We start from the raw sequence: 15,682 nt of genomic DNA, 5'->3' as shown, positions 1-15,682 counted from the left end.
GACCTATAAACCCAAAGCAGACAAAATTACTGACACTCACTAACTAGTTGTTAACCAAGTCACCTGAGGGTGCAGATGAAGAGTTTGCAGGGCCTGTTTCACGGTGAAAGGATCATTTTGATCCTGAAGATCGCTGGTGGCAAAGCCCTTATAAACAGGGTGGAATTCTAGATTTATTCTAGAGTGGACCACAATGGACCTACTCACATGGAGACCTAGAGAGGATTGACTCAATCTTGGAGAGAAAGAACGAAAAAGAGGAGGAAGAGGAAGAAACAAAATTATATCCTAATGATTCAACACCTACCATGTATCAGTACGTCACACATACTTTTATTACTCCCAGTGACAAACCTATAAGGTGGCTTTCATTCTTCTATAGAAGAAACCAAGATTAAGTGACTCTCCTCAGGCCATTCATTTATTCAGCAAATATTTATTATGTATCAGGAACTGTTTTAGGTGCTAGTAAACAGTGTAAAAAGAGGGAAAAACTCTGTTTTAATTAAATATTTTTTAGACCTTTTAAAATTATGACTCCCAACAAGAAATGTGTATTAAACTATTACACATTATTTACTCCTTATAAATACATGTACATATACATTTGAAACAAAATGTTTACACATAAACTTATGCTCTACTATTTTCTTTTCTATTTTATTCTTCCTTTTAAAAACCTGAGTATAACCAATTAAATTGATTTTATAATTTGTTGATGCTTCATAACCCAAAGTTTGAAAACATTGTCTTAGTGGAGCTGAATAAGATGGGACTACTATTGATATTAGTCAGTATCAAGAACTCTGACATTATTCTCATAACTCCAAAGCCTGGAATTATCTGTATCTTTTTAGGGAAGATTTTCATCTGTGGAAGGAGAACTATCTGACTCTACGCAGGCTAGAATGGTTTGGTGGAGGCCATATAACTCCAATTTGGATCTCCCAAGATGTTCAACCTCCATCTCTTCTTCATAGCATGTCTTCTGTTTGCTCCCAGCAATAACAATGTGTTTTATTTTTTTCCTCTAACTCTTTGTTCTTCCCACATAGGCTGACAACAGAATATCCAGGCCACTATGGTGAGGAAATGGACATGGTTTCCTACAACTATGATTACTATATGCGAGGAGCAACAACCACTTTCTCTGCAGTGGAAAGGTGAGAAGGACAACCCCGTGTCCCCATGGGCTAGGGGTTATAGGAGCGAGGGTCTAACGCCATGCAAGGATTATGTCTGCAAGAATTTTGATCTGGGATTTTCCCTATTTTAGTTTCCTACTTTGTCAAGGATTACCTGAGGGTTTGGCTGGACAACAGGAGGCAGTGGGAAGGGGGCTGGTCCTAGGAACTCACCTCCTGGAGCAGCTCACCCTTGGAGATGAGGGTGGAAGCCAGCCTGCTCCAGAACAGACAGTCCTAAGCTCGGTGTTTCTTGATGTTCTGAGCTCTTCCCCTCACTTAATATCACAGAGCCACCTTTCCTCACCAAAGATCAGGAGGAGAGGGCAAATATGTTTGGAGGTGTGTGCACTGTCAAGATGGACCGTCTTTAATTTTGTACCTCTATATGTCCCCACTTTGAGTTGTAGAAAGGGAGAGAAAAGAAGGGGGGGGATTGGAAAGAAGGAACACACAAACCCTACTCAATCTGTTTGGGCTGCTACAACACAGCACCTTAGACTGGGTAGTTTATGAACAATAGAAATTTATTGTTCACAGTTCTGGAGGTGGGAAAATCCAAGAGCAAGGCACCAGCAGACTCAGTGTCTAGTGAGGGCTTGTTGCTGCTTCAAAGATGGTGCTTTATTGCTGGGTCCTCCCATAGGTGATGGGGCAAGGCAGCTCCCTTCAACCTCTTTTATAAGGGCTCTCAACCCATGCATGAGGACAGAGTCCTCATAACTTAATCACTTCCCAAAAGGTCCCACCTCTTAACACTATTCTATTGGGTATTAGGTTCCAACATATAAATTTTGGGGGGACCACAACACTCAGACCATAAAATCTACAAACCATACTTAGAAATGAAATAGGAGTAATAACACCTCAATAAAGCTGGGGAAAAAAATTAATGAAAGAAGATAATTTAAAGAACCTAAAGAAAAAAAAATACAGAATTAACTTTTTTTGTCACCTTTCTCTCATGATCAGCTTCCCAACCCTATCTCAAATGCATCAAAATAAAACAAAACAATGAGAAGAAAACAAGAATGCTTCCCCCATTAATACAGATAAAAGTGTGGGTAAAGAAGTGTTAAAGATTGATTTGACTTACTTTTAGTCACGTGATAATCACTTTACACAGAAATGAGTTCCTGAAAAGATATCAATAAATTATTTGCAAACCAAATAAAACTTGGGTTAGCTCATTACATAGTGTACTATTATGAATCTGAGTGTGACTTATCTTTGTGTATAACCATGTTTTCAAATGAAATTGCATCTTACTTAATTAACATTAAAGTATTTAATATGGCCTAGAATTAAAAACAAACAAAGAAACAAACCAAAAAAACCCATGAAGTAGCTCCAGAAAGGCACAATATATGTTATTGGTTCATGTACAAAAGTCCTAATGTTTACCCATAAGAGAATTCCTCTGTTCTCATACATTACTTATTTTTATTTTAGATACATTTTTAACTAGCTTAGTTAACTATTTTCTAGAAGTAGCAAATTAGAAAGGAAACAGAGAATATAGTACTTAGAATAAAACTCATTTCACCAGTGAGAAGAAATAGCTGAATGACATGACATGCCCAACAAATATATTGAAGAAAAAGAAAGACCCATGAACTCAAAGAACATGGAAGCCTGGTGTCATTTAGCAGCAGTGTGTACCCCAAAGTGCAGAACAGAGTAACAATATAACAGGGGGCTCAATATTCCTAATGGTAACTCCAGGTCGACAAGAAAGTTAGTTCTCTATTTCCTGTTTAAGAAGGCAGGAAAGAATGTAGTAAAGAAAAAATGCCTTCCAAAACTATTTTGAAATAAATATATTTTGAACAGTTAAGATGCCTAATTCCTGTTGGCTTGGTTATGGGGCATTACCCAGAATCATGAAAACCAAAGATATTATGTCATTGCATTGGTCTAAAATTAATATCCTCCCCCAAAGTAAAATAAAATAAATATACCCATGCAATTTTGCTGCTGCCACTAAAAATCAGTGGCTTAAAGATCCACGATCTGACTTTCTTCAGTTCTGCTGAAAAATGCTGAGGTCCCCACCTTGGAGAAATATTGTTAGTGCAGGACTCGCTGGGCAAGGGCTTTCCCTCCATGTGCAGATCACACTGGTTTCTTCCTGGAAATGGAGTTTCTCAGCCTGCACACTATTGACATCTGGGACCAGATAATTCTTTGTTGTAGGGGTCTGTCCTGTACATTCTAGATGGTCAGCCTACCCACTAGATGCCACTAGCACCCCACTGCCAGTCATGACAACCACAAATGTTTACAGACATTGCCAAATATCTCCTGGGGAGTAAATTTGTACCTGGTTAAAAACCACTGTCCTGGAGGGAAACCAGAGACTGAACCTGGTTGAATCCCTTGGACCTCATAGGACCAAGTTTAAATTTCGCTCAGTATCAACTAACAGCTTTTTAGAAGAGTAGTATGAACCCCTGGCCTTAAGATCTTGTGTATCTGTGCTTGTGGGTACACAGATAGATAAGAATTGACTGCAGTAATTAAATTCATTTGGTAAAGCTGCATGCTACCAATCTGCCAATCTCCATCTAAAACGAGCTATGTCCTCTGTTGACAATCATAGGAACAAATACCAATAGTTGATCACGTGGCCCTCAAAGAGTTGTGTTGGGGGACTCTACTCCCAGTTGTTCTAAACAAACAACCTGGAACACCCGACTCGGAATTAGAATGGCTGCCAGAGGTGGTGTGAGCAGAATACGCCCTACCTCCCAGGACTGACAGCAGCCAGGCCACTTTCCAGTTCAGAAGCTGGATGGAGGCTTTGTGAGTCGTGGTGTTTAGGATAAACTGAATTGGAAAGGGGCCTTGCAGACTGAAAAGGGAGACAGATAATTCTAAGGTTCTACTGTGCTTTGGAAGGATTAGCATGATCCAACATGGAACAACTCTTAATTTTTTCCCTTTATTGGGACCATGGGAAGGGGATGACAGCCATGTCCTCTGCTGGGGTTCAGGGTCCCTAGTTACGGAGACAGTGTGGTATAAGAGAAAGGCCAAGATTTGAGTCCAATAAACTTGGAATCTGAAATGGTCACCTGCCACCTATCATTTGTATTGTCATAAAGCAAGCCACTTATTTCTCTGAGCCTAAAACACAGAATTATTGTGAGGATTAAAAGAGAAAACATTTAAAGCATCTAGCACAATGCCACGTATGTGGGAGGTGTCAATTAATAGTAGTACCAATTATCATTATCATTGTTACATGACATTAGGCCACAGGAGTGTCATGCAGTGTGTGTGTGTGGGGGGGGGGGGGGGGGCTCCATACATTTTTTTGTTACATGGACGAACAGAAAACATAACATTGCCCTTAGCAGAGAACATTCCTTGAAAGACGTCCACATGATATTTTTCAAAATCAAGCAATTCTATGTACTCTCATGCCCACCCCAACCACTTAAATAAGTAGGCAACTGCATTTCTGGTATGCCAGGGTGGCAAGACCTTTTCTTTTTCACTTTAAGGGGTCTCAGAGTTGTTTCTCCTCACTTCATTTCTCTGTGACGAGTACTCAGTAAAAGAAAGAATCAGTAAGAAAATCGGTGGACTTTTTAGAAGCAGATTCTTTACAATAAAATGGAGATGGTGTTAAACGAATGCTTTTATTCCAAGCTGTTAACCCTTGGGGTCCTTGGGGCGCCTTTGGGAGACGGCAGGGTGAGCTGGGCCCGTGGTGCACAGGAGCCTCCGCGTGCAGGGACCCAGTTAGTCCCCTTCCAGGCGTGGCCTGGCCTCGCAGATGCGCAGGTTCTCTGGAGATGTCACAGAGACGTCCCCCGAGAGCACAGTGAGGTCACCGGTCCCTGCAGTCCCCAGATCCTCCCAATGTTCCTTGCTTTTTCCCAGCAGGGATTCTTCCCGCGGGGTCTTTCCTCACTGACGCTGGTTCTCTGACTCTCCCCCTCGCAGGGATCGCCAGTGGAAGTTCATAATGTGCCGCATGACTGACTACGACTGCGAATTCGCAAACGTCTAGATTCCGGGCGGAGGGAAAGGAGCCCGGGGAGCCGAGCGCGCCCACGCGCGTCCGCGTCGGCTGGCACCCGCGCGGCCGTCTCCGCCGCGCTCTTTCCTTCTCCCCGAGCTGGAAGCTGCAGCGCCAGCTTCCTGGGCCTTTCTGACTCCTATCACACTTATAATAAAACCCACAAGTAAACAGCGTTTCTCACTTTCCACACGTTCCATAGCAACCGTTTTATAGGACCGACGATGGCGGCCATCGCACGCCAGGGGCACAGCGCGCATGCGCACAGCCCGGCTCGGGAGCGCCGCCTCCGCCCGGCGGCGGCTTGCACTGCACCGCGGCCTCGCGCTCCGCGTGGAGGAGGGCCGGGTGGAGGGGAGGGGCCCTGGAGGCTCCCTACAGCTAGGTCTGGTGCCACACAGGGTCCTCACCCAGGGCAGGCCTCCTGCCCAGGGGGGACGCGCTTCCACTCTCCCGCTCCAGGGGAGCCCTTAGAAGTCCAAGTGCAGAGCTCCCACTCCAGGAGTGAGGGGACTGGGAGGTGAAAGTGGGGAGGCGTGCTGGAAGGATTTCCTGAAGTAGAAGACGAATGTCAGCGTACCCAGAAATGACAATGAGGGCAGGGGCCAGGAGAACCCGTGAGAGTCAGTCTCAAGCAAGACAAAAAGCAAGGAGGGAGAGAAAGGCCAGAGAATGGGACTCAGATTGGGAACTCGGGGCCATGGTAGTGGCCAGGTTGCTTTGGGAAATGGGAAAAAGTGGTTTGAGTCACTGGCACCTAGAGGCAGGCTCAGGATTTCCTCAGGCTGGCATGAGCCCCTGGGCCAGGGGGAGCTACTGGCAAACTCCTCAGTCTTGGTCCTGACTTTCTGGGTGGGAAAGGCTGCCCTGGGGACCACTTCCCTTCTGCGTGCAGCTCAGAGGTGTCTTCTGCAGAAGTGCCACTATCTTTCCTCCTCTGGTGATGTCTCTGTCCCCAGCCCTTTGTACTCTTCATCAATAAAGGAATAAAAATATTAACATGCACTACGCTGCAGATGTTTTGGGTCAGTTTTTGTTCTCTACCCTTCCCCTTTCCTATGATTCATTCATCCATTCTGAAAGTGCAGCTTAGCATGATGAATTGTGCTAAGCAGCATGCCAGGTACCAGGGACACAATGATGATAATGACAGAATGAGGTTGGGGCATCAGATCATTAAAATGTAAAGTGCTGAGTGCTTAAGGATTGAACAAAGGATGGAGCCACATGCCTTTGCCTCTGAGTCTTGCCTATATTTCCTCCGCATCCTTCAACCCTCTTTGCCCCAACTTGTCATAACTTGTCCTGTGGTTTTTAACCACAGGAAGCCCCTATTTTCTTTATCCACACAGTTTGCCTTTTCTGTTCTGTTCTGTGTTGCCCTTCCCTCATCCCCTCTCCCGGGGTTCCCAGGAGAGGAGCCAGCCAGGGAATCACAGGGGTCATCTGCCTTGTTGTACACCCCAACCTACGTGGTCAGGATGGTGACTCTCAGCTGCCAGGCACTGCGTTTCCTGCTGCAAGACTCCAGCACCGTGATGGGGAAGGACGTCCTCCTTTGCCTTAACTCTAAAACATTTTTTCACATTATAGTTTTGTTCTATTTCTTCCATTTCATTGTTTCTGTCTCTCTAGCAATGTTCATTTGCAGTAAGAAGCTTCTTGGTGTTATTTTTCACAAAGGGGGCCATTAATATTTTAGCGACTGCAGTGCTGGCTCAGCTGTGAGGGAGCACAGCTGGGAGGGAGATAGGCCATGCTGAAGGGCTGCCTTGGCACCCAGGAAGGAAACACAGGGCTGGGGAGAGGATTTGGGGCTGGGAGAGAGAGACCTGCAGCTGGGAGGAGCCATCCAGAAAACAGCAAGAGAACATGAGTCAAGGAAAAAAAAAAACAAAAAAAAAAAACAAAACTGGAAAGTGGAAAGCAATCCAAGAAGAAGTACCTGTGCCAAACGGAATAAACAGAGAAGTTTTTACCAAAAGAAAAACCATTCTTTGCATATAGGCCAAGGACAACGACAGGACAGATATTGTCAACCCAGTTTGAATCTGAATGGTTTATACTCTGTATTATACATCATTCAGTAAGAAATGAGTGACTGAGTGAGGACGAAATCCCAGATTTTCTGAGGGCAAGTTCTCACTCTCTGTTCTCTTGTTACTCCGATCTCTCTCCTAACTTGCCCCACAGTCTTGGATAAGTCACCTCTCCTTCCTAGGCCTACTGTCCAAAATGAGGGCATTTATCTAGGGCACCATTGTGAGTTTTTGCAATTCTAGAATTCCATGAACTCTGTCATCTGCCCCGAATTGTTTATGAAGGGATTTGCTAAGGCATTTTCTTTCGGGGAAGAAGCCTGGAACTATTAATAGTAGGAACCGAGACATAGGTCCTACCCCAAGCTCTGACAGAGGGTGGCTGTCCCCAAGTCCCCAAGCCACCCTTCTCTCATCTGCCCAGTGTAGGCAGGAATCCCTTTCCCGACACCTTCACAAGATGGTGGTCACGTAAAATGAGATGAGGGGAAGAAGAGAGAGACACGATTTCTGCCTCACAAGGCCTACAGCCTAACGGTGAGGTGAGAAAACAGAGATGACAGTGAGTGAAGGAACGTTCCCTGAGAAAGCTGAGTCTTTGCTTGGCCTTGAAGGATGAGTGAGACTTCTACAGTGAGTGGAAAAGACTGTGTGCTCTGGATTCGGAGGGCACAAATCCCGGCTCTGTCACTTTCCAGGTTCATGACGTTGGCCAGATCACCTTTCCTGAGACTCTCTTTCCTTATCTGTAGAAATAATAGTACTACCTACACCATGAGCTTGTTATAAGGATTAAGTGAGATCATATAGTATCTTGCACACAGTTAAGTATCCAATAAATGTAGTAAGAGAGGGGGAATAGTGTTAGTATACATTAGAAATAAAGTTCCTTATGTAAGCTGGATTTTAGTGTAGGTCACTGATAGGAAAAGTTCATAAAATAGGCAAGACTTAAGTTTGGCTCTCATTCCTTCATTTATCCATTTGTTCAGTCACTGAATTAATAAAATTTTACATGCTTAATATATACTATTGCTGTACTGGACACAGTGTCTGCATTCATGACGATTATAAACTAAAGGAGTCAGATAAGCAAACAAGCTATTGAGTACAGTTTAGTAAGTCAAGGACAGATGGCATTTCCACAGAGGGTGGTGAGGGATGGGGGTGGAAAAAGAGACAGTGGCATTTCAGGCAATGGAAATAGTATTATGGAAGGCATAAAATAATACATGGGCTTAAGGAAGTTTCCCAAGGAAATGTTGGCCTCACCAAAAGAGTCTGGGAAGCCCAACATGCAGTCACAATGCCCCAGGGGAGAAATTGGCATCTCTCACCAGCACCATAAGGCATTTCATTATTTGTGCATATTAACTGTAATTTATAGTGTCTCTCTGGAACTCAGACGGCCTGGGGAAGTCCTCGCTGCATCCTGGCTCTTCATCTGCACGTCTTTTTGCTCGACAGCATGGACCCAGACATGAAACCCAACACTTTCATAAGTTCCTTCAGAAGAATGCATTCTCACAAAGGCTTTACTGAATGTACAAAATTAAAAAAAATAAAAATAAAACCACCTTAAAATTAGCTGGTCCCACGTCCGGCTCCAAGCCTACTTGGGCGTCTTCTCTTATTTTTTTTTTTTTTTTTTTTTTGAGACAGAGTCTTACTTTGTTGCCTAGGCTAGAGTGAGTGCCGTGGCGTCAGCCTAGCTCACAGCAACCTCAATCTCCTGGGCTTGAGTGATCCTTCTGCCTCAGCCTCCCGAGTAGCTGGGACTACAGGCATGCGCCACCATGCCCGGCTAATTTTTTTTTTTTTGTATATATTAGTTGGCCAGTTAGTTTCTTTCTATTTATAGTAGAGACGGGGTCTCGCTCTTGCTCAGGCTGGTTTCGAACTCCCGACCTCGAGCGATCCGCCCGCCTCGGCCTCCCAGAGTGCTAGGATTACAGGCGTGAGCCACCGCGCCCGGCCGTCTTCTCTTATTAATCAGAGAAAATGGTGTTCAACACCCTCCATGCCCAACTCAGATGTGTCCACCGTGGTGGCTAACAGAACAAAGGTCATATAGTCAATAGCACCCACTCTCCTTATAAAGTCTCAATCAAATTTAATTAAACCACTTCTGTTTATTTCTGTTTAATTAAATCGCATTCTTAAGGAGTGGCTCCTGAACTGGTCACCATCCTGGGACCCGGAGTCAGTGAGGCGAGGTAAGTGGCACCTTCACAGAATGGTGCCTGGACCTATGACCCACTGACTTATTGAGTCTCTGTTATTCAATTTATTCCTTTGTAAAGCAAGAATGAGAAAATATTGCTACCTCGAAAGTCATTGTGAGAAATAATAATGATATATTTACACATAGCTCAGATTTTCATGGTGCTTACAAACTTTCATAGCATGGACTATCCCTAGAAACTGAAAACCAACCAAAACTCTCCAGTAATTTTAGTGCCTTGATAAGCACTTGAATCTACCATCATGTGACCTCCTTCTTCTCCTCACCCTACCCACCCATAAGGAGCCCAGTTATTGATGTGAAGGAATGACTTTCTGTATCAGTGGAAAATGATGAATAGAAATATTCCCAAATGAAAAGTATGATAGTCTGTGGATTATAACATTACTGTTTATTTCTTTGTTCTTCTTTCCATTTTTCTACTTTCCCTCACCTCATAAAAACAATGATCATTTACTGTGTTTATAATCAAAAAATAAAAGTAAAATTATGGAACAAAAACAGTCACTGGCTGCCAAGCAGTTGAGCCCTAGGATGGGGTTCCAGCTGAAAGGTGACTACGTGGTTACTTCATGGACAGAAAGAGATTATAAAGCCAGACCCTTTCATCTAACCAGCTGCCTTAATGGGTTATAATGTAATATGCAGAATTACCTGCTCTTTCCAACATCTGTCACTGTCCCCAGAGACAATGGAACAGATGTTCAGCCTGTCATATGGCCAATAGGAAACTAACATTCACCACAGCAGCGGGAAATCTTCTCCCCACCTCTTCTATTCACTGAGGTCCTATGTCAGGGCCAAACACAGACTTGGCTTCCCCAGAAAAGCTTCCTGAGCCTTCCAAGACCAGTAGCTGTGTCAGCATTCTGTGTCTTCCTTTCCATATCCCTGAGGACAGGAGTCCTGACTCTCTTGTTCATTGGTAGATTTCCCATGCCCAGCTAGATGGCATCACACATAGCATCCAAAACACGTATTTTGAAATTCATCTGGATTTCGGGTTGGCTTTCAGTTTTTATTGGGAAGGTCCATCAGAGCTCTAAGCAACCAATAATTGAAAAGGCATTTTGAAAATTATGAAGTTCTGTTAAGAGGCCAGGTATTATGGCGGTGCTGTGGTTTTGGTGGGGGTTAATGCCATCTCTTACTCCCTTTATCCAGCATCAGCAGGTAATCATTAGTTTCATCCTTTTAAGAGCTATTCACTAACGCTGGGTGAATTGGAAAGCACAGCAGCCATAATGGTCACTCACACACTTAGAAAGTGTACGTCACCATCCTAGGTAACTATGAACTATCTTAAAATGAACACCTGAGCTGCCAGCACAGTACCAGGCACTTGGTGGACCCAAGATGAAGCCTCATTGGCTAACTCCTGAATAGACAAGGGGACAGAGAGGTGAAGGGGGCTCAGGTTGGTAAATAGGAGGAAGCTAGTGTAAATTTGGATGCTGTTTCAGTCTTAGACCCACATGTGGGCAGGGTTTTTTGACTGATCTATCCCCTGCACCTAGCATAGGGACTGGCCCATAGTAGACATTCAAAAAATACCTGATGAAAAATTAAAAGTATAGCCCTAAGACAAATCTTACAGATTCACATAATCATACAGATTATGATGTCATGAATATAAACTTTAGAAGTCTTTTTCTTGTTACTTCCATTGAGAGCTTACTTGTGAGATGAGCTTGTCGTTAGATGGACCAAAGAAGTAAGGCTGCTTTCCCAGCGTTAGCTGGTTTCCTTTTCCTGTGGCTGCCTGGCGGGCGTTCATAGGCCATGCTGGTGTCTGGCATCTTCCTCCTCTGTGACTAGTGGATTGCAGCTGACTTGGATGTCTCCGTGGGCCTCTTTTGTTGGCAGACCCAAAGATGAGCTCATTAGCCATTACACCATGGAAAGATGTTCTGGCGAGTCAAACATGCTCTGGATCACATCTGCCTGTTTCCCACCGCGACACTACATGTCATGCAGATTGGGCCTGCCAGGGGGCTTCCAGGAGAAAGGAATTGAAAATCTCTTGTGCAGTTTGAGTTGGAGAAGAACTTCACTCCATAGAAATTCACAGTGAAGGCAGGTTCTTAGTTCTCTCCATGCATAGGAAAGCCTTGAGAAAATTCTCTCGCCATCTCTGAAAAGGAGTAGAAAAAAAGTGGAAAGAGGCAAACAAGTGTATTGTGTTGGGCAGGGAGACAAGGCTCAGCCCATCCTGGAGTGGCACATGGCTTGTTCTGAATGGATAACCTCACGTGGCTGTGCTTTTGTACACATGATGTTGACTGTTACTACAATAAGGTGTTATTAATCATGTACTTTGTTCTTGGCACAAACTCAAGGAGGCCAAGAAGCATAAAACCCCTCTTGGTCAGGTGTGGTGGCTATAATCCTAGCACTCTGGGAGGCCAAAGCAGGTGGATCACTCAAGGTCAGGAGTTCAAAATCAGCCTGAGGAAGGACAAGACCCCGTCTCTACTAAAAATAGAAAGAAATTAATTGGTCAACTAAAAATATGTAGAAAAAATTATCTGGGCATGGTGGCGCATGCCTGTAGTCGCAGCTCCTTGGGAGGCTGAGGCAGAAGAATTGCTTGAGCCCAGGAGTTTGAGGTTGCTGTGAGCTAGGCTGATGCCACAGCACTCTAGCCCAGCAACAAAGTGAGACTCTGTCTCAAAAAAAAAACCCCTCTTTTCTCAGAGATATTTTTTCTTCTAGATAAGGTGGCAAGAACTAAAACCTGGAAGGATTAATAATGAGTAAAAGCAAGCTACTTACTACAGTCAAGCACACAGTGAGCGACACACACAGGAAATCGTATGCTGTGTCAGAGGTGGGAGAATCACTATGGGCTGAGAAATAGAAGATATTCCAACAGGTAAAAGGAGAGGCTTCATGCCAGTAGCAGAGACTGCCTGAGCAAACCTAGGGGAGTGAGGATGGTCCTCAAGGAACTGAGAAAAGCCCTGGGGCTCGTGAATCCAATTCTCAGGGTGGAGCCCACTGAAGTAAATGACTTGCTCAAGGACACCCATGAGTAGGTGACAGGGATAAACCAAGAATTCAAGACTTTGGGGTCTCAGCATGGTGATACACTCTGGCAGGTCCCTATCCAATGGTTTAGTGAAGTGGAGGGAGAAGGAGAGAATGTGCATTGTAAGCTCTTGGACCTCATGCCCAAACAGGCTTTCCTAGGATGCTTGCAGGTACTCTATATAAGCATGCTCACTGCCATTTTATACATGACTTCAAAGGTCTCTGGAATAGTAGGGAACTTGCCCAAGGTCACCGAGCTGGTGCAAGCGGACTTTGGACCCAAGACTAGCTGTTCACAAAGCCCAGTCATGTCTGCTGTATCAACTTGGAATCAAGGGTTTCCATTGGGAGTAAGAGGAGATAACATTTTTAAACTATGTTATTCATAGTTCAGTAGTTTAATAATGTATAACATGAAGAAATGATTCACAGGTTTATTCCAATATTTTGAATACTGCCCCTGGATAGAGAGATGGCATCGTAAGGTAGTCTGGAGATGGTATTGAAGGTCTAAGAAGCCAGATTAGTGGTCTGAAACAACAATGTTGCTATTCTACTTTTTTATCTTCATGTAGACCTCACCCATTGCAATAAAATCAGACACAGTTTCAACATCTCCTGCAGTTACAATAACTCTTGTTGTCTGCCTTTTAAAATGACTCTTAAATAACAAACCCTCTATAAACTCAATCTAACCCAAACAAGCAGGATTACTCTGACAACTGAGACAGTAATTGCCTTTGCTCGATCCCTCAGAGGCCTCCCAGGTCCTGCTCTCCATGAGAGCCACAGTCTTGTTTATCTTTGCTGTGTGCTCTGGGAATCTTTCTGCCTAGAGAACCAGCACATTCAATAAGTGCCACTGTCCTCTTCCGTCGATTAAACCCCAGGATACTAGATCCCTTAGCAGAAATGTGCTGGGCTATCAGAGTTCTAAACCATCTTGTCTCACAGTGCTTTTTCAACATTACCTTAGTGTGCAGGTTACCTGCATCCTAACCCTAACTGGTCACTGGAATTTGGTAGTTATAATATATTCTAGACACATTAATTGTTTTTCAGTAGCTTTAATTCCCAGTAAAGGAATTTGGACACCTAATCTTACTTAATGCAAGGAAATGAAATAATGTGGTCTATTAGACATGGTAAACACCTCACTTGCTAAAAGAAAAGCAGAAAGGTAAGCACATTTACCGCAGTGGCAACCTTAAGGCCCTTCCACAGGAAGAGAGCTGCCTCTGCATCATTGTGCCTTTGGTCCTCATTAGCCTCCGTGCCTTCAGAGCAGGTCTCCATCTCCTGGACATCCAGGTCTTTGGTTCCCCTGTAGCTCTAAATATATGTGCCAAATAAAAATAGTGACAATAATTAATGATTTTGGTGCATACTCTGAGGCAGGCCCTTTACTCAGCCCTTAGGTGCACCTCACTTGAATACTCAGAGTAGACCTACAAGGTGGCCGTCATTATCCTCATTTTCCAAATGAGAAAACTGAGACTCAGAGAGATTGACTTACTTTCTCAGGGACACACATCCTACACACTGGAACAGAATTCAGACTCAGGCCTGGATGCGCCCAGAGCCTGAATATTCTGGTGCATTCTATACTACCCTGAGGCCCCAGTATAGACTGTGTGCTATGCTGCCTTCTATGGGCAATGTCATGGACGGCTAATGTCACCACCCAGGGCTCAACCAGCATGAGCCCAAATCAACTTAACATCAAAGTTCATTTGAAACCTTGGGACTAGTCATCCCTTTCCTCGTACACATGGTTCATCACTGTCTTCTCAACACCTAGCAGAGGACCTAGAACATTGCTGATGTTTAATAATACATATTTCCTTACTATAAATAAATGAACAAATAAAGTCAATAAGTAGGTCAACAAAATATAAATATGTATGTAAAGTATATAAATAAATAAAATATAAACAAATGCACAGAATAAACTCAGCAAGTGAATATCTGCTGAACAAACGACTGGCTTACTCAGTTGATTATTCTTTGTTAATCCTTTAAGCCGCAGCCCCTTTGCTCATCTATTTGTCCCCACATTCTCTATGCATATTCTTTCAATGCATATTCCTTCCCTGTTGTTCTCATCCTCACATCCCCAAACATTTATACCGTCTGTGCCCACAGAACTTCTATCCTGTGGCTCAAAGGAAAAAGTACGAAACCGTCTTTTCACAGCCTCCTGCGTCACCTCCTCACCCTGCCGGAACCCAGGCTTTGCCGGAACCCAGGCTTTGCCGGAACCCAGGCTTTGCCGGAACCCAGGCTTTGCCGGAACCCAGGCTTTGCCGGAACCCAGGCTTTGCCGGAACCCAGGCTTTGCCGGAACCTAGGCTTTGCGGTAGTGCTGAGCGCGCAGTGCGCCTGCGCGGACTCTGACACCCGCAGAATCACTAGTTAGGCTTTTCGCCTCCTGAGTAGTTTGTAGGTTTGAGCTCTTTTACCTGTTCTCCAACGACTGCCCCATTCCAGATCCTTATGCTTGCTCCCCTGTCCCCTTAGCACCAGTCTTTCTTCAGGAAATCCAGCCCCCCCCCCCGCAAAAAAATCCCTGCTTACAATTTTGCATGTGTGGTCCCTAAACTCTTTCCAAGCACGTTCCCTTCAATGGCATAGCACCCTTCACACCCCACGCCCGCCTCCTGCCATGCCAGGCTCCAGGCACGCAGAATTAGTCAATCAGTCACGTTTCCCTGAAGGGATCATGTCCCTTTATGCTTCTGTGACTTTCCTTACACTGTTTCCCGGGCCTGGATGCCTCGATTCCTGCACCCTCCTTCCCTGGCTGATGCCCAGTGCTGTACTTTCTGGTTCCCAGGGTAAACAAATAGTCCCTCACTGGTGCTGCTGTATACCTGATCATACCTACTTCACAGCACTTGTCACACTTCTGCATTTTCCTGTTTCGACAGTGACTAACTGTTCTCTTTGTACCTTTGTACCCAGTCCCAGCATATAGTAAGTATTTATTAACTATTAACTATACAAATATTTAAAAAGTGAAGGAAGTTCCTTTCAACACCTGAAAGTCCATAGGTCCATGGAAAATAACTGCAAATAGAACTTGTATTTTTCCCCAGATTATTGCAGCAGCTTTCCATCTAGTCTCCCTGTCTCCACTCTCGCTGTCTCC

The 15,682-nt window shown here is 44.3% G+C and overlaps 1 protein-coding gene across 1 annotated transcript in view; it reads left to right on the top strand.

Annotated features, from left to right (window-relative positions):
• Nucleotides 1-6,220, top strand: part of DPT (dermatopontin) — a 30,591-nt gene extending 24,371 nt beyond the window's left edge. The window contains exons 3-4 of the mRNA XM_012783892.3: nucleotides 1,056-1,163; nucleotides 5,139-6,220. Of these exons, the coding sequence (XP_012639346.1) occupies nucleotides 1,056-1,163; nucleotides 5,139-5,205 (175 nt within the window). The 3' untranslated portion in view covers nucleotides 5,206-6,220. The remainder of the gene's footprint in view (nucleotides 1-1,055; nucleotides 1,164-5,138) is intronic.
• The last annotated feature ends 9,462 nt before the right edge of the window (nucleotides 6,221-15,682 follow it).

Source organism: Microcebus murinus, chromosome 2 (assembly GCF_040939455.1).
Source record: "Microcebus murinus isolate Inina chromosome 2, M.murinus_Inina_mat1.0, whole genome shotgun sequence".
NCBI classification, from domain to species: Eukaryota; Metazoa; Chordata; class Mammalia; order Primates; family Cheirogaleidae; genus Microcebus; species Microcebus murinus.
This window is presented reverse-complemented; position numbering and strand designations above follow the sequence as displayed.